The sequence below is a fragment of the Anopheles stephensi genome, chromosome 3, assembly GCF_013141755.1.
Source record: "Anopheles stephensi strain Indian chromosome 3, UCI_ANSTEP_V1.0, whole genome shotgun sequence".
Lineage (NCBI taxonomy): Eukaryota > Metazoa > Arthropoda > Insecta > Diptera > Culicidae > Anopheles > Anopheles stephensi.
Window position 1 is genome coordinate 26,370,845 of NC_050203.1, and position 22,300 is coordinate 26,393,144.

Consider the following 22,300-nt stretch of genomic DNA (forward strand, 5'->3'; position numbering starts at 1 on the left):
ATGAATCAAGCCAGTCAACTAAGGGGGAGAAGGGGGGGAGCGTCAAAACTAAACTAAACCCTAAACGCGTCGGCTCAACTTTGTGTGCACCGGCCGTGCACTTAGGGAAGCGTGAAAAACTAATCGATCGTTAGCGACGTGCCTCCTGTCAACTGTTGGCGCACAATCGAGCCGACGGATGTATGGCCCGTGTGGCCTCCAGCAGCACACTCGCACACTACGCGCTCGAGATGGAAAAGTTTCCACGCTAAATTAAAATCTCGTCAGCAAACCAACGAACCGGTGAGTGAGGACATTTTCCCGCAGCCGGTTAGCCTTCTCCAAACGGGCGAAACCTCGGCGTCGGAAAAACAGCTCAACCGTACCGGTGAAAACAGATCTTTCCGGCTCGATCACGCAATCGTGTCACCGCAAAACGTGGCCATTTAATTCATAAGCAACGATTGGGGACGGTTGGTGATTGGGGCTCGGTTGGTGCCGAGCGTGTAGGGTTACTTCCCATGCTGTCATGGCGTTTGTTTTTCGCTGATCACCGAATGGAGGTCACGGTGCGATTAGATCGATACGATTCCGCCGCTGACGGTTATGATGGTGGATGAAGATGATGCACCGGAAGGTGGTAGTGACATAGCGTGAGGCTTTGTGTAAGGGGACAAGATCTCCCTTAAGGGCGCCAACTGGCTTGCGACGAACGACGATGAGACACATGACGACAGTCGGTGGATCATGTGCTTTCGCTAATGAGGCGCTTGCGAGGTGGTGAGCTCTAGCTCTAGCCTTCGGATTTGTTTGGCTGAAGCTTGTAATGCTCGAACGGAACACCTGCAGCGAAGGTGGACACGATTAATGAGCAGATAGCGCTGTTATTGTTTTGGAATAGTGTAGGAAGCGTTTGATTAGTTTAGCATTGCTAGACGAACGCGTTGGCGAACAACACAAACAATCAGAGATCTTAAGCAATTTTAAATGAAAAAATATCTCTAACTTTTGAAGTTGCAATTTTATTATGGAAACGTTAAACTGAGAAATCCTTTAAACGTTTAAAAATAAAAAAAACAGCATTCTTGCGAACGGATGGTATCCTTAATTCTCAGTCTCGTATCTTTGCGTGATATCCGTCCTACTGGAAACATCGAATTCTTCGGGTAAATTAGAGTGAAAACCTTTGTTATGGGAACTTATTCCATGATGAAATAGATAACATAATTCCTGGAACAATACGGACAGTCCGTTTTAAAGAAGTAGAAAAACTATCTTGCCAGAGCTATCCAAATTTTGTAAGATATTGTAAAACCCAAATGATAAGGAACACTTCACAGTACTTACAAAGGGTATCGTTCGCTTTACACAAAAAAAAAACATTATCCTTCCTTGCCCAACTTCGATCGCCGGATGTGAAGCGTAGCCACAAACGACCGGAAACGGATGTTTAGGCAGGCGATTTAATGGGGCGCTAATTGGACCCAGGAGTCGTAAAATAAGAACGACGGTTCAGCTTAAGCATCAAAACTTCGTCTTCTGCACCAGTCAGCACAAATCGTCGCCACTGCGCAAGACGGCCCGGCGAATGTCGTGTGTCTTCCGAATGGTTGATAATCGATTCTAAAGGCTCGGGCCCTCGTACACTTGGCCGTTTGTTCAACCGCAAGGGCCACGACAACAGATTGGTAGCGATCATTGTGATGTTGGTTGTTGATGAGAAGGTGGAGGATGAAGATTGCGCGATTTGAGGACAGTTCGACCGGGGGAGGAAGTGTTGGGTGGTAATTAATTTATCCTCCTTGCAACATTTGCTAACCATTGCGAAAAGGTGTACGGCAAGTCGGTTCTCCCTCCCTGGTACAATCAACAGCAAACCTGGTGCTCGGTAGCCAGCAGCATCGTAAAGACAGAAAGCAAATCTTGCGGACGCGGGCAGAAGAACGATTCCGAACTATAACCTCTGTTGCATGTTAGAGAGAGCGTTATGAGAAATATCAAACAATTTATTCAGTGCCAATAAAAGCCAATTCCTTTCCACCCTTTCCGTCCCCCTTCTCAGTCCCTTCTTGAGCCCCTCGGTAGTAAACACGAATCGAAAGCGGTACGTAGCACCTCCACTCAAGTCCGGTGTGGTGATTAATGTAATGGATTGATGTGGCTTGATGCCCGCGTGTACTTGACGCCGTCTTATAATCATGATGAGTGCCTTGCCTTATTTTGTTTCGTGAGGTGTTTTTGCTTTGTTTATTATTACTATGTATGCTGCACTCCAACTCCGGTAGCGCGTTGTTTAGCCACCGACATACACACACACACACACACAGAGTCAAAAACGAGCTGAGCGTAGTTTGGGTGAGGGGGGATTGTGTTGCGAATTTTCTTCGCAACTGGTTTGTTACTTTTCAAGTATCTCCTAATTGCCACCGTCGTTAAGATGAGCTCTTCTGCGGTGGTGAGTTCAAGCACGCCGGTCTGCGCTGCTCAGTGGCGGCTAAAACCATGCAGAAATATTATTGACCTTCTAGTGGTGCATGCCAGTGGCTGGCTGGTCATAAAGAAGGTGACTGCATGTGTCGGAAAAGTTGTGTGTGCTTTTATCAAACTAATTGCAGACTAATGTCTATTTGAGCATGCTTTTCGAAGGCATTGAGTTCTCGTGGATAGAGAAATTTAAGTGAAAAGACGAAGAATATTTTTCTAGTTTAGGAGAATATCCTTTCAATTTTTAATTGACTGAATTGACTTTCCTGTTTATTTTGTTTCAATTGACGAAAGGACTATCCAAAAGCACTTACAATACTTTAAAGTGTCTTTTTTATTTGAATCGAACGGCCTGGCCGTATTGCTTTCATTGTACTAATCATTCGATACAAGTTCTGAGTTTGAGTTCGATACAAGTTAATATGTTTGAATAATTAGCAAATTTGTTATTAAAATGTATAATATTTGTAAGGATTTTTTTTATTTATGAGATTTTTTTATATCCTAACTTACACTCAAAAGACAATACGGCGTCAAGCAGTATTTCTAAAAAAAAACACTAATAACACTATAAAAAAATAACACTCAAAAGTTGAAATTAATTATTAAGTCCGATTCTCCTTTTATATTCCCCTTTTAATTTTCAGATTTTTTACAGTGCTTAAATTGTGATAGAAATATCTAATCTTAATAAAAATATCGTTGCCATATCAACTAGATTTGTTTGCCATTTCATCTAAGGAGCCTGCCATAAAAATGGATGCTATTGCCTTATCAACTGAAAAACCCTGTATTTGAAGCACTGCAAGTGAAATATCTGAATCACTTTGTATTAAATTCAATATCACTCTTGTTTCAAATAATGCTAATAACAACACTTAACTCTCCAGCTAACAAAAATAAGCAAATCATTTATATTTTCAATTTATAATTTCAACCAATAAATTGATTCCCTGCATAAGCAGTTAAATTACATCCCACAGCCGGAAAAGCTCATCCTTTGCCAATGCATCTGCGATCTGCGCTCATCCAAAAACCAGTTCCTGAACGCTGACACACAAAAGCCTGCCACCAAAAACGTTCCTTCCAAATGCACGATACGTTCGTGGTGGGTTGTGGTACATTCCGCGAAGAAAAAAAACCCCCCTCGTCACCGAACCACAAACCATTTAATCGAAATGTGTCGCTTTTATGGTCACTCGCATCACATTCCAATTGCACTCGGGAAGATGATGCCGATGATGATTGGAATCGTGAAACGCAAGCCGGCTCTTACTCACTGCTCCTAATGATTCAGTGTGCTATAAAACATCCCTTTGCTACCTGCCCGTACGGTGAGTCAGTGCACCGGTGAAGAACAGCTCAGTGGAAATTAAAGCTGACCGTGCATCATACTGTTCACTGAGTACAAAATGAAAAGGGGGAAAAAAACGAAAACTCCTAAATGATGAGTGGTTTCCAAACTCGATCGTTCCTCGCGGGATATTTTTTTTTTGCTCCTGTTGCTCTCTGTTCTGGACTGTCTTTAAGTCATCCTTCAGACGGCATCTTGATACACGCGAGCCAGACTCAAGTGCATCCATTTAACTTGCTCTCGAAACTGTCAAACGATGGCCCGCACGAAACTGGAAGAAAAGTAGCGCAACTACAGCAAAGAAAAAAAACGCCTCACCGATCCTCACAAAGTTAAACTGAAAAAGTTTGTACGATTGGCTTCAAGGCTGCGAAACGTATGGATGAGTTGCATGACTTGTCCCGGAATGTATGTGTGTCTGTGAGTGTGTGTGTGCCCACTGTGTCATAAATGTCTCGTTGCTATGTGCATACGTGCCGAAGCCGCAGGTTGCAGAAGAAATGTATGCTTCAATACGGCTCCCACCCTTTCTTTCACTGGCCACCGGGAGAATCGGGCATAGCGGAAAGAAAAAGTTAGATTGTTTATTTACGTTCTTGTTTCCCGGCTCATCTTCGAGGAAACGATGATAGTTTTGCCATTTCTGTCCTAGCTGCACTGGAGCAGAATGTATTGCAGGTATTGTTCTGCTACCGTTTGGCTAGCATATATTGTTGACTGTGGTACGGCGGGAGGACACACAATCGAACCGACCGGCCAACGAAACACCCGCATATTTAATGCCTGAAACGTGCTGCACCAGTCACAACTGCAAACGGGCTGCACTTTACTGGCTGGTGGTAGAGGGTGAGGGGTAGAGGGTTTCTGGGAAAAAAACCCAGCGCTTTTCACCAATGCGGGATATGTGCGTTCTGAGGAAACTTCGGAAAGTTATTCCGGACCGCATGCTTTTTTTTGTCTTCATATTAACTTTTTTTTGCTACATCCAAACAAACGGTCGAAGGTTGCTAAGTTGTTGCCGTGTTGGAGGTACGGATTTCTTCTGAAAAGGGGTTTGAAGAACGAGTCTCTCCATCCATCTCCATCTCCCGCCAGCATCCCCCCCTCCAATGCACATTAGAACCAGCAGGGATGGCACGCAACCCGTTGGTAAGCTCATCCTCTTCAAGGGTCCACGGGTTCCGCACGGGCGTTAAGGGGTTGGGTACGGGGCAAACAACACACCACTAAGAACGCTCTCTTTCCTGCCGTCCGACTGGTACCAGGCCGGGTTGGTTGGCAGTGTGGACCCTTAAAACTGGTTTTTGCACGCCATAAACCCCCAGCTCACCCCACCCCGGTGCCCGGTGAGTGTGTTTTCCTCCCGCTAGTGGAAGGCGTGTGCCTGTCGATTGTTGTTACTTGTCTTCAGATTTTTCGCTCTCCCTCTTTCTCACTCACTCTCATGCTGATAGTTTCTTCATGCGCTTAAACTGATGCAAAGATGCAGCTCCACCGTGCACTAAAGCATACGTGTGTTTGTGTGGTTGTGTACGCTGCATGCGCGCTCGATCTGCATGGCCGTGTTTGTTTGGATCGTGTTCGTTTCTGTGTTTGTTCGCGGTTCGCCAAACATGAAGATGATGCCCCCGGAAGGTACGGATCCCGGTTTAGAAAAGAATCGGTTTCCGTTTGGGTGGTTGGATGGTGTTTTTTTTTTGTTTCTGCAAAAAATGCATTCCAGATGAGGTTTATTCTATGGGAAGATTAGTGCGTTGAGTAACTTAGTAGGAGGCAAATAAAAGAAAGCAGTTACTTGTTTAAATATACAGAAATTTCAAATAACAAAAACGCTGTAAAACAATAAAATGAAACATCGATCGATGAAGTAGTTGAAGTCTTTTGTCCAGTTTTTAGGCGACAAACCTCAGATCAATGAACTGAACCCTGAATGGAAGTATTAGCCGAAGATTTAATTAATTTATTGTAATGATTATTTATTTGTCTTATTTTTCTGAATAGATTGAAGCAAATTAAGCAACATTAAACAACCATAATTGTGCGTTAAATCAAGCATAACGCTGTTAAAGTCTTTGGTTCATTTTACAAGCGATGAACCGGCGATCGTTTTTTTTTCAAGATGTGTATGAACGTTGAGGTTATTAACAGACAACATTTATTATAAAATAATACTTATATAAGTTTAAATGTTCTCTTGATTAAAAAAACCCAACACAAAGAGAAAACTTGCGGTAACGAGCATTAAAATAAATTAATCGTCGTTGAAGTCATTTGTTCGCTTTTCAAGCGACGAACCCTCGATCGACTGCGCCTCTCCCGATTAACCGATTAACCGATTTTTAGATGGTTACTGTTTACCTTTTAGCAGAATACTGACATGCATATGTGCCGCTCTAGAAATAGATAGTTTTACTTAGAAAAGCCGGTAGTTGACGTCCAATCAGGCATCAGAACCATGCGACCGGTTGATCGTGTGTTCATTGCTTGTAAAATGTACAAAAGACTTCATTTTTAAGCCATCTAGAACTCGGTGGAGCTTTTATCGTTTTTTTGCTTGCAAAAACGGTGCTTATAATGGCAAGCAAACTGTGAAAATTTTATTAAATTAGGAATCTAAAAACTTTATTTCAAGTGTATGTTCATGCTGCTTCGGTTACATTCTAACATCATTTTTTTACTGTTTTTTTTTTCTCCAGCTTCCCCTGGGTTACACTCTCTGCTGCCTGTTGATGAGCTTCCCAGTACGCAGTATATTCACTCACTACACTACTCACAGTGGAGGTCGTAACGGTGGCACTCAGCCCATACATTTTTCTCTCAGTCATACCCCATTTTCTCACTGTTTCCGAGTATCTCATCCCGTGGAAAGCACACGAGCAGTAGAAAACTGAAAAGCTCGCCAACACATCCGCCGACACCCGTTGTGCGGTCAAGTTGAGACACGAGAGATGGAGACAGACAGAGAGAGAGAGAGAGAGAGAGAGAGAGAGAGAGAGAGCATCGCACGATCGCTTCTTTATTTATGTTTTGCGTTACGTCTCGCAAGAATCAACTGGTTTTCTTATCTCCTTCCTGCTGCTGCAAGCGCTCCGGCGCATGTTGCTGCTGCTGCTGCTGCAAGCTCTGTTGATTCTGTTTCCTGCCTCCTGCCTTTTACTCCCCTTTATGAGGGGGGGGGGGGCGACTGCTTGAGCCCTTTTCCCCCTCCAGACACCCATTTCTTCCGTGTCAACCTTTCACCATCACGAGCATCGGGCATCGCAGAGAAGGTTTCGTTCGCCGTCTCGACATGACGACTGGAGCATCGCGCCACACTTCCCATTTTTCCGGCGCTCGTCTTTGCCCATCGGACGAGCCCTTTTCGAGCGGGCTTAGCAGGGGTTTTGTACTGCACCGGGTTTTGTGTACACCCATACACACCCATCGCTCTTGCCATCGCATCGCGAAGCCAAGCCAGCAGCCACACGATCTGATGCGGTAATAATTCATTTGTATTTATTCTCATTTCTCTTTTATGCTAAAATGCTATGCTGCGTGCCATTGCCATTCGTAGTGCTTCTTAGCGCGCAGAACAAGTTTGTTTATGTGTGCTAGTGTGTGTGTGCGATGTAAACTCCACTGTAAGTCGAAAGGGAAGCGAAAGGAACTAAGTTCGGGAGGGAACTGTTGCATTGAAGATGGAGCAAGTCCCCGATGTTGTCGCACGGATGATGGGTTCTTGTTGTGTGTTGTTATTTTTCTTCCTTTTCCTCTTACCTTTCACGGGCATTCTTTCGTCTCACCCTGCTCTACTGATGCAGTCCGCATCTTCTAATTCGACTTTAGTGCATCGTTCCTTTTTTTCCGTTCTTATCCCCAACGCACCCACAACGTTTTTGGGTTCGGGGAGCACGAAATACAGTCTGGGGGTTTTTTTTGTTGCTTCTCCTGTTTCACGATGAGCAGCACGTACCACTCAAAGCTTCGACGTGTTTGGAGAGGGATAGAGTGCAACGGCGAGCGAGAAAGCAACACAGGCGGCACTCGTGCATTGCGTTTGAGTGGCTTTTGGATGCGACCAAAAAAACACATAATGCGTGTATTGTGCGGTTCGACTGAATCGGTTCTATGGTGGGTATGGCGAACGCTTCTGCACACCCGCTCCCACACAATGCACGATTGTTTGATGTCAAATAAAACCGTTTTCAATATGAATAATGGTTCGTTTTTACCTTTCAGCACACCCCGATCATACTTTTCTTTTGAATGAACACTCCCCATTCAGCTTTTGATAACGTAGCAGTCCTGCAGCTGGTTGACAGGCCCAAACCCTGCATTCTAACCGATCAGTGTGCGTGCACGCTTCCCAGCACGCTTTTGGACTCAAAATTCTACACATCATTAAATCACTCATTACCATAATGAAGCGCAAATTTGCGGCTATCATCACGCGCATGGAACGGAAGTGAGTGTGTGCACGAAAGTAAAAAAGGAGAAAATTTAAATTAAACGAAAAAGCAAAACAACTCCTGTTACTGTATCAGGTGTGCAGTTGGGGTTTGTTAATTAAAATGGCACATCGGTGTGACTAGAACGCTTACGCGGTGGGAAGGTGCACACGCCGTCCGACTGAGTGCGGCGTGGACGTGAAAGCGTTCTTAACGAGCCTTTCGCCTGCTGCAGATTGTCTGGCTGTCTGTGAGGGGGTTGATGGGAGAAGAACGCAGAGGGAGAAAGGAAGAGGGAGAGAGAGAGAGAACGAAAAAAATGGGCAACAATATTTAAACACAGTTAGTCAACAAACCGGAACCGGCCTGCATCGCATTGTTATGCGTGAATGAGTTGCGTGAGCGACGTTCTGGCGGTTGGTTCGATAAACGGGAAGTGGGTTTTTTTATTTTGCACCAGAGACTGATTACGCTATCGGTCATTTTGCGTTTGCAATTTTGAATACACTACAAAAATATCGAGGAAAAAACTCATCAGAAAAAGAAATTAAGCAGCCTATTTGGTGATAATGCAGTGTGGAGATTAAATACAAATGAAGAAAACTATCACAACAAACATCATGCTCGTTACTTCCAGCCAATGAAGATACTCAAGCACTCACGAGTGCGAACACTACAACCCTGGAACTATGGGATTATTGAGCCACAGAACTGCATAAAACGTTAAGCTTTTGTGCGTTTATTTTATCCTGTGCAATTCTACCTTCTTTTAGTGTGCTTTTATTTAGTAAAATGTTAAAATAATCATATTTTTTATATGATTGCCTTCATTTATTTATAGCACATAAAAAACTGAGATAATGTTCAGAACAAGATGTGAAGTTGACGTTACATCTTCAAAAAAAATGTTATAAAATACAAAAAATATACAATTATTATCACACTTGTCATTAATTTTTCTTCAAAAAAATCTGCATTTTGCCGGCTCCAGCTAACCCTAAGAACACTCATTCTCTCCCTCTCTCGTTTAAGTTAAAGTAAATCTCACAACAACGCATCAACAACACCCTTCGCTCGGTCGAGCATAAATTGAGAGTCACTCGGTGAAGCTGTTGCGCCGTGAGTGCCCAATGTTATGCTTTCGCTAGCTTCGGTGCAGAATGCACGGTGAATGATGCAACTATAACGTTCTTAGTTCTCTATCAAATATTTTCAACTAGTTGTACTTGATCTTAAATAATCTTAAAAATTGATAGAAAACCTCGTTTACAATCCTGTTACAATGAATAATATAGATATATCGAACGAGTAACGCTGCAGCCGCGCTACCCACTGTGTGTGTGAGATTCTGCGAGTTGGAGCTCGCCCAGCGTGAGCGCTGCGATGGAGGTTTGAGTTGCTGCACGAAGCTCGCTGCGTTAGTCGAGCTTTAAACCTCCTACCGTACGCACGCGGCAACAGAGCGACAGTCTTTGGCAGACGGCGTCTTTGGCAGACTTGACGTTGCCGGTTGCGGTTGCAAAGAGACTTCCCGTTTGTTTGTTTCCCGACAACCCGTTTCGCGATCCAGTACAGTCTAGTGCATTTGCGAAGTGTGTAGCGCTTTCGGGTGGCGAATCGGTCGTCAGTGCAAATACAGCGGCATAGTGAATTTTATCAAAAGTTATTTAAAAAAGAGAAAAAAAAAATAAAGTGAGTCAAAACAATGGGCAGAGTGAAAATAAAAAGATAGCTCTCCGAATAATGATGAAATTAAAATTACATTCTTGATGCTTGAAGACGAAACAGAAGCTTATGTCATAAAGCTGAAAACGCTTGTTTTGTGCACAGGGGTCAACATTCAAGATCCAGTTTTGAGCTTGTTTATTCTTCGTGTTTAGTGCAGTTAATGTAATGCGTCATGATCATTGATCGGTGTTGTACTTCAGCGAAGTGCTAAGTGATCAGTAACGGTTGTGATCTTTATTGCGATATATTGATGCATTCGATGAAACCAGTACTGTGCCTTCATCAACATTTCTGATACTATTTTTAACTTTAGAGAAGAAAATTTAAATAAGTATAAAGCTATGTAATCTTTGTGGATTTTTGAGCAGGCTACCTTAAAAAATTAAAACAATTGTGAACAACCTCAAAGATCTCAAAGGAACCATTTTTTCCGGCATCGTTTTCATGTTCAGTGGAGCTTCTACTTGCTTTCTTAAGCCCTTGAAGCAACCGCTTGTTTTCTGTTTCATCTCTTACAATCTCTTCACTTTCTCACAGCCATCGAGCGTCGTCGAGCGCAAGATTTTAACCGATACGATACGAAAAGCGCGTTAATGTGCGCGAGTGTTCTACCGCGGCCAGCTTCCAAGCCCAAGTGAAAGCAACCCCAACGCTTGATCCAGATTGTCCCAATCCATTGTGTTTGTGTTGGTGCATCGCGCTCCGTGTGTATGGGTAAACGTGTCTCGATTCAAAGGGCTCATATATTTGTCACCCAAACCGACCCGAGCACCGAGTGAAGAAGTGCATACGCAGAGCAAATATTGTTGACAGCCTCTTGAGCGATCTTCAGCGAGCACATATCCTCTAGTAAAGCCAGCCGAAAGCAACCGAAAAAAGGGCCTTTCAGCTAAGCAAGTGTGTTGCAGCAGTTGAAGTGTGAGTTGAGCTTTTGCCACCATTAGTACACCGGATCGTTTGTGTTGGGCGTTCGGCGGAAAGCAGGAAAGTGAGAGCTGTTGAAGGTGCTTTCTTTTCGTCGCGCAAGTGTCAAAAACCGCGGCCCACGGTTTTGTTATTATTTTCTTCGCGCCCAGTTTCGCGTGTATGTTTGTGTGAGGCGTTTGGGTGTGAGTGGCGTTTTGCGGTCGGGTTTACAGGGGAAAACCGGGGTTAGGTGTGCTTGGTGGCAGTTTTTGTTGTTGTTGCTGTTGGTGTGGTGATATTGTGATTTGCAACTCGTGCAGAAGTGAAATTATTTCTTTTGCGACCGTGTCGTGTAGTTCCCGGTTGTTCGAGGGTAGTGAATGAAAAATATTGCACACCAGTGTGAAACAGCCCTGAGACCTGAGCAGACAGAAACAAAGGGGAAGCGTTCTACTAGACTGGCGAAAGGGTGAAAACATACAACAGCAACGGCAGTAGAGGCAGCAGCAGCAGCAACAGCAACTGGACAACAGACAACATTGTCAACCTCGGAAAACAAAAGTAAGTAAGCCGGGTGAAACGGAGCCTTGACTGTGGACCGTAGGGTTGTAGACCTTGAACGGTGGAAAGCCAGAAACAGGAGACTGTGTCTGGACTAGTTCCCTCAGGCTCGTTTAAGGTGTGTTTATGTGTGTGTGTAGTGCCCAGTAATCGGTCAACAGTTTTGCTCCACTTGTGTGTGCTTTACTCCTGACGCCAGACGAGTTTCATTTTGGTGTTTTAAATTTTTTTTTTCGAGCCGGCTAACCTTCACGGTTCTTTTCCTGGGTCGTTTTTTTTGCTCTCCTGTTCGTGCACATTGTGGCAGTGGAAAGTGGTAGCGCTTGTTGACAAGTGTTCATCTTGATGCCATGTTTTGTTCGGTACTGCGGCCTTACGAATGGTCAACTAATTTCACTGGGGTTTTAATTTTCGCTACTTGTCAACCGTTTTCTCTTGATTTCAATTTTATGTCACGGGGAAGCTATTGCTGCAGTGCGACTGCATGTTAGTGGATGGTTGCTTAAGCTTGTTAAGAGCTGGAAAACGTGGCTCAAAGGCAGTTTTAAGTGAAGAAAATTCAACGGAAAAAATAATTATTATTTGTTCTAGCGATTTATCAGCTATTTTCGATAAGAATAATTATCAAAAAAGCTTCAAAAATCCCTCTTAAATCACCGTGTACCGCAGCTCTGTCACTGTTAGGCAACCCAATTATCCAATTGAAAGAAAGCACTTTCAAGCTCAGCGATCAAAACCCCTCCTCCTTGTGAATGCAATCTGAAAAATGGTCGCCAAAAAAAAAAAGCGCGCGTCGTGACCTTATTGCCTCAACAATGGTTCGGTTTACAATTATCAGCTAACGGTAGCGGGCCACCGACGCGTACATACTCCTCATTCTACTTTACATTTCCGCACAAAACGTCGTGTCGTGACAGAGCAAAAGAACACGGCCGAAAGTCTACCGCAACATTGTCGTCCCCAGAGCGACATAACGACAGCGAGCAAACCATGGCACGCCATACTCCAATTAATTCCGTGTCGCGCTTTTTTTTTCTCTCTTCCTCTCGCGCGGGATAAGCTGGTGCTTCGGGAATGTAAGGGTGTGAATTGAGCAGCATTGAAAAAGAAACATAAATAAGAAAACGAAAATGGCAACTACCGATCCATCAATCTGGCCGTATGGACGACGAACCCTGTGGGTCGTTGAAATCGCCGCCAAGCGACGAACCCCTACTTCGAGCCGATCGTTTGACCAACGCTTCCTAGCTGACAAGCGTTCTATCGGTTCGGTTTAAATCAGCACAAGAATAGAAACTCGTTAAGAAGCTGGTGGCCACCTTTGAGCTGGTGAGCCGTGCTTTTTCTTCTTCTTTTACTTGTCGGCCTAACTATTTGCCTAAGCAAAAAGGGTACGTCAGCTGCGTCGGGTACAATGACGTCTGGGGAGTCATTTTTCATAAAGCGCTCAAGCAACCGCCGAGCAGTAGGAATAGAATAGATGGGTGGCTAGCGTGGCACAGGTCCAAAGTGCTTTCTTGCCGATTATTTCGCAATATCTCATCCTCCATTCTTCGGCTATAGTTTTGCGGGCTTAAAAGGAACAAATGGGATGTAATTGCGTTGCCTATTCGCTATTTTGACAAATTGATAAATGCTTCTTTTTTTTAGCAAAGATTATTGGTGGTTCTCAGCGATCAAGGATCGCTCGGAGGTTAACCTAAGCCTCTTGCAGGGGTCACACATTATGCAGCAAAAGCATGATAATTTGGCACCGACTCGACTCATCCGCGCCCACAATAATAAGGGGTGTACATGTGTACGGCACTTTTACGGCCGATAATACGATAACACAGCGAACACACTGGGCAATGATCGTTTTATGTTGATTAAATTGACATCATTCATTAGGGCATAATAATGCTACTGCCACCGTTCACAATGGGCGTCCACGTGTGTGTGTGTTCTACAAATTTGGAACTGGCATTAGTGCCGGGAGGAATCGATAATTGGTAAAGCTGATTTTAAATGAGGCATTTCTCATCCCCCGCTCCCAATTTCGTCAAACATTTCGTACACTGGGTACACACTAATCGATAAATGCAGTTTGTGGAATTAGTGTGCCGGAAACCCGGCACTCTAGCATCGGGTGATCGGTGGGGGTACGAGCGTGGTTTGAAAGTGTGGAGTGGTCATTATGCTAGGTGTACCGTTAATTACTGTTGTCAATTACTCCACTAAGCCCGGGGAATTTGTGCACCTTTCGTGTACGGGAGTACACAGCAGGCACAGCGCTAGTAATACCCACGGTAAAGAAGCTCAAATTAGCCCACTGAAAACGGGGGTAGTGAGTGGGCTTTGTACTTCATCGTCTCCCTCCCAGAAATGCATTGTTTCGGGAAGGTAGTTGCCCAAAACTGGGCAGCTCAACTTCAGGCGCTTATTGCATCAAATAGAATAACAGAGTGTGTTGCATTAGGAAATGTGCAGATACTTCCTACCGAGCTGCTTCGGATGCATTCGGTCCGAACGTTGTTTTGTGAGTAAGTTGAATAAGTTGCCAGAAAGCGGATCTTCTGTTTCTTGGAAATAATTGTTAAACTGTATTTAAAATCCCCAAACAGACCTCAATGTCTCTCTCTCTTTCTCTCGGTCGAAAGAACATTGAACAAACCAACCGTCTAAAAGCTGAATTGTCTTCCAACATCTCACCAGAAGACGTCTCGGCTCACGTGTACACACTATCTCCAACGGCTTCGTTCGGTTCGGTTACCGGTTTTTGCCATTTACCACACCCTTCACCGCGCTGGAGAAGAACCGGTGCTAGAAAGGTGCGCCATCGGGACACGTACCCGGTGCCGTTGGACGACTGTTTGATGTGAAACTTTTCATCGTTTACCACGACGACGACGACGACGATGGCACCAAGGCAAAGTGGATGACTTTTCTCATTGCTCGGTGGAAGATTCCTCTGACATTTCAATTCCATCTCGCACGCGGTCGCACTCTCGGTGTGCTGCATATGCAGCAGGTGTGTGTGAGTGTGCCTGCGCCACTGCACGACACCTTGGGCTCCGAAGAGGGCACAATAAAGGTAGTTCTTTGCTGCTGTTGCTTCAGGGATCCGGGGACCCTGCTTTTTTCCCGATAGGGGACACTTTTCTTCCCTTCCCTTCCCGTTTTTCCACCCGGAAGAGTTAAATGTTACCGTGAATGCTGCTGCTGCTCCGGAGACAATTCTTCGGAGACTTGTCCCCTTTGAAACGACGAAACAACGATGCAACATCCAATGGGGTGGCAAATCAAACGTTCTGACGAGAACGTGGAGGGGGGGGGGGGTGGAGGGGGGCAAGAAGGGAGGCGGAGGGACAAGTTTTGCCGTAGTAGACGTAACACGAGCACACCGGTGTCCTTTCGATTGGTGCTGCTGGTAGTACTGTGAGAAATGTTATGCTGGTTAGGGAATTGAATCACCGTGTGCACTCCTATACTTTGGGTAACATTTTCGTGTGGGGGGTTTTTGTTTTTAAGTTTCTGGGATGGAAAAAAAGACGATGGGAGTCTGGGGATGCACCTGTTGTTGTGCTCCGATTTTGGCGCCGAAAGCTTCAGGTCCGCCGTGTGGGAACGAGCTGTTAGAAGACATTTGTTGAAGAGATGTGATTTAGAAGCAATTATCAGTGGAAATTTAAAGCTCGCTTCATCTGTATGCAGTATTTTAAATTGATTTATAGGATTTTGTTGCTGTGATATTCATTCAGTTTGATGCTTTGTTTAAATTGAAGAGGCTTGTTTTTAACACTAAAACCCGATTGAAGTGATTAAACACTATAAGAGTTTTGTCGTGGAAAATTTATATTGAGAGCTAGTAAACGTACATAAATTCCTTCATTTTTTATGAGAAAATAAAAAAATCAAATTAAAGTTGGCAGCAACAATACAATATTTTTTACAACAATATATCTATTCATATGCTTAAAAGTCAATGCTGATATTCGGTTCGGTCTTGAAGGAGATCGAAACCGCTGCAACAGTTTCATCAAACTGCTCGAAATGTATATTTAAACCTTACATCAGTATTAGATAATTATGAAAAAGGTATGTAAAAATGTATGATATGGAAACAACATCCAGTTTAGTGGAAGTTTCTTCAATATTACATGCAATATACAAATGAAGGGATTGAAAATAAAAAAGAAATTTAAGTACTGAGTCCCAACCTTTTTAAGCTTTACAATTTTATTCGTTATTCATTTTAAAGCAATTTTAATATTTAAACATCACTGAAGATTTGCGACACGATTTTTTATTCCGCTTCCAAATTAATAAGCTTATTTCATTGCGGTTAATTAACCATAGCGAATTCAGCACGGTTCCAAAAGGGGTTTACCATTTACGGTAGTAAATTCTTCACTTATTAATGCCAAACAAAACAAAAAACAACAGGGTTGCCGAACTGTACGACACATAAACATTTACAAAAACAAAACAAAATCGCACAGGCACACACAAATCGAGTGACTGACCGGTTAATCAATTGCACACAAGCACCACGTCGTTTTTAATGCGCTCCGGTGGTTGTTTGGGATTATATTGCATCCCAATGGTGGTTCGCGGGTTGTTTGTGCGTGTGTGTGTGTGCGTGATGATGACTATTAACGCCCGCATATGGTAATGTCGTTAGCGTTGATATTTCATCAGAAATATAGTAAAAAAAAAATATTTATTTTGGACTCGAATTCCGAATCAAAAAAAGTTGGTGGAAAGCCTCTATGATTTTAATCGCACTTTCACACCTGTGTGTTTCGAGCCTTTGATTCATCACACCGAACTATGATTTTTGATCACAAATGGTCGGGTGAGCGCAAACGAGGAAGGAGCAAAAACAGGGCCCAAAGTTTTATGCCACACCAAATCAGAACGCAAACAATCTGACCTGCTGGTGGGACGGTCGTTTTTGCACTCTTTTAATTGAGAGTTATTTATTAATAATAAATGAATTCAACTCTCAATTATAAACACGCATGCTGGAAGGTTTTTTTTTTGCCGTTGTCGCACTGCACCCAACACATAAAACCCACCCCCTAAATGTGTATGTGTGCGTGTGTTTGGTCAGAGAATTTTGATTGCAAATCAATGCACCGCCACACCGAGCGCGCACCCATGATGATTGAGTTGCGTTGACGAACACCGGTGGTTGCACAATTTCCCATCCAGTTTTTCGCGCTTCCGGTGCAGATGCATTTTTCTGTTTGGGATGGGTGAGGCACCGAAGAAAGAAGCTGGATCGCACGGGGAGGGGGATTAGTCACATGTTTGAGAGATAATTGAATTGTTGTAGTTCGGTGCAGAATGCAGTAAAAGCTATATTGCACCGTAAACCTCAAATGAAAATTCCCCCCCTACCGAGCCGGCATGGGCGGTGGGTGTGTGTATTATAAATAAGACTCAAAACGGGGGGTGCTTTTGCTGTTGGGGAGTCGAAGGCAAAAAAAAAGAACAAGCTTCATACGCCTTTACCACACTTTGATTACTACATCGGTCGGTTTTGCTCGGAAGCCGCCTAGAATGTCAATATATCACGGCTGGCGATTTGTCAGTCCTCGGGGTGGTGACGAAGTTGGCACGCGTGCACTCCTCGTATGCAAATTGAAAGTGCAACCAAACCGGCCCGAGGTCAATCCTTACACAGACACTCATACACGCGAAGAGCTGGGTGTGGAGCGTTGATGGGCCCCGGGATCTGGTAACCACAGACGCGTGTCAGTTCCGTTTCGGCGTGGCGAAACCATATTTGGACACTGGAAAAGAAATGAGAGGCGAGCTGGCTAGCTGCTGTCATTTATTTTATTTACCAATCTAAGTTAACCTAGCAAGTATGTACCAAAGCTGCTAGAGAGCATTAATCTCACCAGGAAAAAATAAAGCACAAAGCGGACCCCACAAACATCCACCATTTGATTGACACTTTCGATTTTCGCAAACCTACCAGCAGCGTGCTAAATCAATTAAAAATAGGGGACCTACTGAGCACTGATGATGATGGGGTGGCGATGTTGATGGTTGAGCGCGGTTGATTTGTTTTAGCCAAATGTCAGCAGCAATAATTATGGCTGTCCCATCAAAACATCAGTGGACTTCTCCTCAGGTTGTAGTTTTATTTTCTGAAACACACACACACACGCAATTGGAATTCCATTAACCGGATGCTGGAATGCTTGTTTGTCGGGTGCAGTGCATCGAGATAATGGGTTTGAGTGCTGGCATCCCTTACTGTTTTGCAACTGTTTGATCATGTATGCGCAAAGCATCGAACCGTGTGAAGTGATGAAATGCCCCTTTTCGTTCGTTACAAATCAAAGCTCGCAAAGTGAGATTAGGAACGGGCTGGTACGTAATTGCTCGAACTCGGCTTTTGCTCGATATTTGTCTAATCATGTTGGTCTATAAATCAGTACTTCCCGAGCCCGATGGATGTTGCTGTTTCCTCCCTGTTGGGAATTACTGTCTTATCGATGTGCGTTTGCAGGGAAGTAGTGTAAACCGGGTTTGCCCTTTTTTTGATCTCCCCCCCCGCTGATAACCTCAATCAATTTACGATACCGACGCCCTTCGGTGTAGCACGTGCACACATGCGTCGCCTTGGTTGGTTGGTTTGCCTGGGGGCAGAAGGGGGATTTAAGATTAAGCACCAAAGTAGCTGCACAACCGACACAACGTGCCTGGATGCATTCCGACTGAGCTTAAACTGCATATTTCATCGACCATAACCTCCGGTTGTACCATTCCCATATTGTCCACTTCCTGTAACAGACACACGAAGACTATGGGAGGGGTAGAAACTGGGTGGGGAACACAAGGGACAGTGAAGTGAAATCGACTGGTCAAACATGGTGCAACTGTGCAGATTGGTTCTATGAAATCATCATCATCATCATCTATACGAGAGCATGCAATCCCTGACTGTGTGGTGAAAAAGTGAATTCCCCAAAGGAGCCTACTGGTGCTCCAGATGGTGTGGTTTGGTCAAGGCACGGTGAGGAGCTTGGGGGAACGAAGCGGTGACAGAGCGAGTGAGGCCAGTTGGGTCCGGTTTTTGTATCGAAACGTGTGCGCAAAGAGAGTTGAACAACTTTGGCCGAGAAAAGCAAGCGTCTACAGGATTTACAGCAGCAGCAGTCTTCTGGCAGCGAGTGTGTCTGAGAACGAGTTCCGAAATGCATTAACCTCTTGAAGCGTGTGGTAAGGCAGACCGAGAGTGAGAGAAAAGGAACAGCTAAACTGCAATTGATGCCAGTCCGAACGCAATATCGGAAGCACACACACGGAGCCACACAATGTCATATCGTTTTTTGAGATGACAGAAGCGAAGATCCCATCATCTCCATCTTGAGTGTTGAGCGATGTACAATGACCCAATATGTAACTCGTTTGCAAAGTAAACGAGCTAAATTTTATCAATATTTTCTCTACGACTGGTCGAGGGACCTGATATCCGTACGTCACCGAGCGATGGAATTAGAACGAGCTACGGTTGTGCTCCAGGACATCCTGGATAGCTAGGCCGGTGACAGCTGACCGAGCAGCCGAGCTAGACACTTTAGGTATAAATATCTCGTACCACAAACAGCACACAACAAGGTGCCGCTTGGTCTTGTGGGCAAGTTGTTTGTTTGTGTTTGCTTTAGATTAGGCTGGGTCTGGAGCTTCTGGTACCTAAAACCCAAATGGAGAATCTATTCCGTTTGATGATTGAAGAACGATATACACAGGCTCAACGAGATTCACCTTGACCCTTACCTGGTTAAGCGTACGAGCCTTTGCTTCCTGCACAGCATAATAGCTCACTTAAAGAATCGAATTAAAATGGTTTTAATTTTGCCTAGCTCTTTAGCAACGGGAGCTTCGGCACAATAGTGGGGAGCTCTGGCGCAATAGTTCATAAGCGTAATCATCATCAAGCATCCAGAACCTAGACCGGACGGGCTGTTTGCCGAGCGGGATTGCTAACAGCACCACATCAACAGCACTGGCCAATCAAGGTTGGCTTGTTGGAGGTGGTTGGTTGAAAATGCTTTTTTTGTTCGCGTTTGTGTGTGTGTGTGTCTATTTTATACCGCTGCTCTCAGGTCAGTAGCAGTCGTTGCTGGGGAGCTCTAGCCAACTCAGGACACTAGCTTTCCAACCCTAGGCCAGCCCTCGTTTGGTGATCGCTTTTTTTCCGCTGTTTCGTTGTTTAAAAGGTAGCAACCGATCAGTTGAATCGGTGGAACTGACGCAGAGAGGAGGGAAGGAGTGGGACTTCCTTCTACCCCTTTACAGAAGCGGAAATTGGCGATAAAACCTGGCTGGTGGTTTAAGATCGCTGCAGAATGATAGCACTCAGCAGCAGCAGCAGCATCAGAAGTAGAACCACCGCAAAACGTTGGGCCTCCCTCATCGAACTCTAGGAGCACTGGAGCAGGATGGAGGTGATTAGGTGGCGGAGGGTAAAAAAATAACATCTTGAAGAAACAATCCTGCTGACCAGCGTCCAGAATCGTTAATGGATCTTCGCCAACAGTGAAGCAGCTGCTCTAAAGTAGCTCCTTTCTTGGGTTAAGCTGTGCGTTTTGTGTGTGTGTGTGTTGTTCTTCGCCTCGTTCGCCATTATTACATAGCGAACGTTTTCATTTGTGCAACGTTTGGACGAAGGCAGGAAGTCTCGATCTTGAACGATCATCATCATGATCATCATCGGCAGCAGCAGCAGCAGCATCGGTAGCGGTAGAGTTTTGATACACAGCTTCTCCGCCAACAAGGGTCAACAGACGCAGGAATTAGGGTTTCGCGGTAGCTGGGAAGGGTTGATCGTATCGTGGTTGCTCGTTGAGGTAAAGACAGTCTACTTTGAACAACTTTGAACCTACTTCGCATCTTCCCTAGGATGGTTAATATTTGTTCAGCAAAGTAGCAAGCCGAGGATCACAGGTTGTGTTTTTCGGGCTTTTTGCACTGTCAGACGGCGGAATTAAGAAGCAGTATTTTATTGCACTCTCGAGTCAAGATGTTTGTGTAATTAAAGGATGCAAACTTGTGCGCGTCTTCCCGAGTCGAGACCGCATCGAGAGCAGCGGACTAGAGCGCTAGAGCCACCGTCAATGGGAATGAGTTGTAAATTAGGCACACTTTGCATAAATTAAGGGGCTTAAAGTTCTTCAACAAGCAAAAAAATTAAACTTCTCGAGCTTTGCACTGTGGGAATTCGTTCACAGCGAAGCTAAAATTAGACGAAGGAAATGTGTTTTTCCTACCAGTATGAACTGTCCGCATTGACTTCTACAGGGAAGACCCAGCTTTTTGCTCTCTCCCTCTCTCTAAGCTACAGCGTTCCGGTTACGCACGAGTGCCGAACGGAAAATAAACGGATACGGGTTAACGTTTCGAAGATGGTATGCGATGATATTTGCTACTCCAAATTGCCTTTTAATGTTGGAAAATTCTTTCGGCTTCAAAAACTTTCGGTAACGCCGGCTCTAGCTCGGATGTGTAATGGGCTGTTTTATGAGTGTTTAAATGTGGTATTACATTCTTGGCTTGTCCGGTGGAATAGGTAAATAGTTTTGCCTTGAATGGATTCCCAGATTATGTGCCCGGTTGTTTAGATGCGGAATTTAATTAAGTGAGAAATTGTATGCTTTTTAATGATTTCATTAGCAATGCTAGAAGAAAGAAGATCTTCTTAATTTAAATAATATTATATTTAAGCTGACAGCTCATAGATACTGGGAGATAATAAAGCCAACAAAACCAAGCCATTTACAGTATCTTATCCTCGCATCACAAACAAAATGAAAGCGTTTCGTTCTAGAATCTTAAGCAAACAATAAGGGTACTATCCAAGGAAACTCCTTCTGGGTAAGGATTTCCTTGCGTGAAATCTTGATTTAATCAAACTCCACGTTGCAAGAAGCATCAAAGATGAAAGATCAAATAAACCTCCACCGAAAAGGTTTCAATCGTCCTTTCTGCAGGACACGCACCCACACACTCCCATCCTGAAACCCAATGAAGGACAATGGGAGAAGAAAAAGTAGCAGAGCAAAAAAGGAGCCACACCAAACATCCCCCAAAAAGCTGAGAAATAAATTTTGGCAAGCTTCCGCTTTGATTGTTTTATTTGATTTGAGCTTGAGCTGCTTTTTCTTTTCGTTGCATTTTAATATTCCGTCGCAAAATCTCGCAATTCTTCGTTCTGATTAAATGGAGAGCGAATGGGTGAAGCAACAAAAAAAAAAAAAAAACAAACGCTCAATCTTCATTTGCTCAAAGAAAGCTTTCGTTTGGTATTGTACCGGGCATTCGGAATGGCCTCGTCCTTCGAGACGGATCCGGAACGAGTTTAAACCTTCTTCGACCGATAAAGTAAACTGCTGCGAGAATAATTTGCTTTGTTTGAACTGAACGCGTCTTCAAATACTTCATTAACGAAGCGAGGCGACTCGGGAGAAATTGAGAGCAGCTCAGCGCGGACAGCAAGCGCGTGGCAAGATGCCACAGTGATAAATGCGATTTAATTTCTTTTGTTTTACGTTATTAGCCCACCCCGCTGCCGTGGAGTACGGGCATGATTCAATGGCGTATTTGCTTATTAAATGAAGACAAACGCTTGCTAGAAGATTAAGGATAAGTCGAGCTGATCTAGGGTGTTTTAAGGAGAGTAAGACCATTGTAAGGTCCTTTTTGTTGCGTTTCTTGTCCTTAATGGAACAATGAAGAGCTAGACAAGCGTGTCTTTAATGCTAGCCACGAACAAACGCATCCACCAACGGACGCTTCCAAACTACAATTAAAACCCTTTTTTTTTGCTCGATCTTCTCGACGATCGTAATAGGTGTTTCGG

At 44.2% G+C, this 22,300-nt stretch overlaps 1 protein-coding gene across 1 annotated transcript in view; it reads left to right on the forward strand.

The window, feature by feature from the left end:
* LOC118508845 overlaps window positions 1–22,300 on the forward strand; it is a 149,536-nt gene that overhangs the window by 3,093 nt on the left and 124,143 nt on the right. The window contains exon 2 of the mRNA XM_036048596.1: window positions 11,377–11,438. Within this exon, the coding sequence (XP_035904489.1) occupies window positions 11,377–11,438 (62 nt within the window). The remainder of the gene's footprint in view (window positions 1–11,376; window positions 11,439–22,300) is intronic.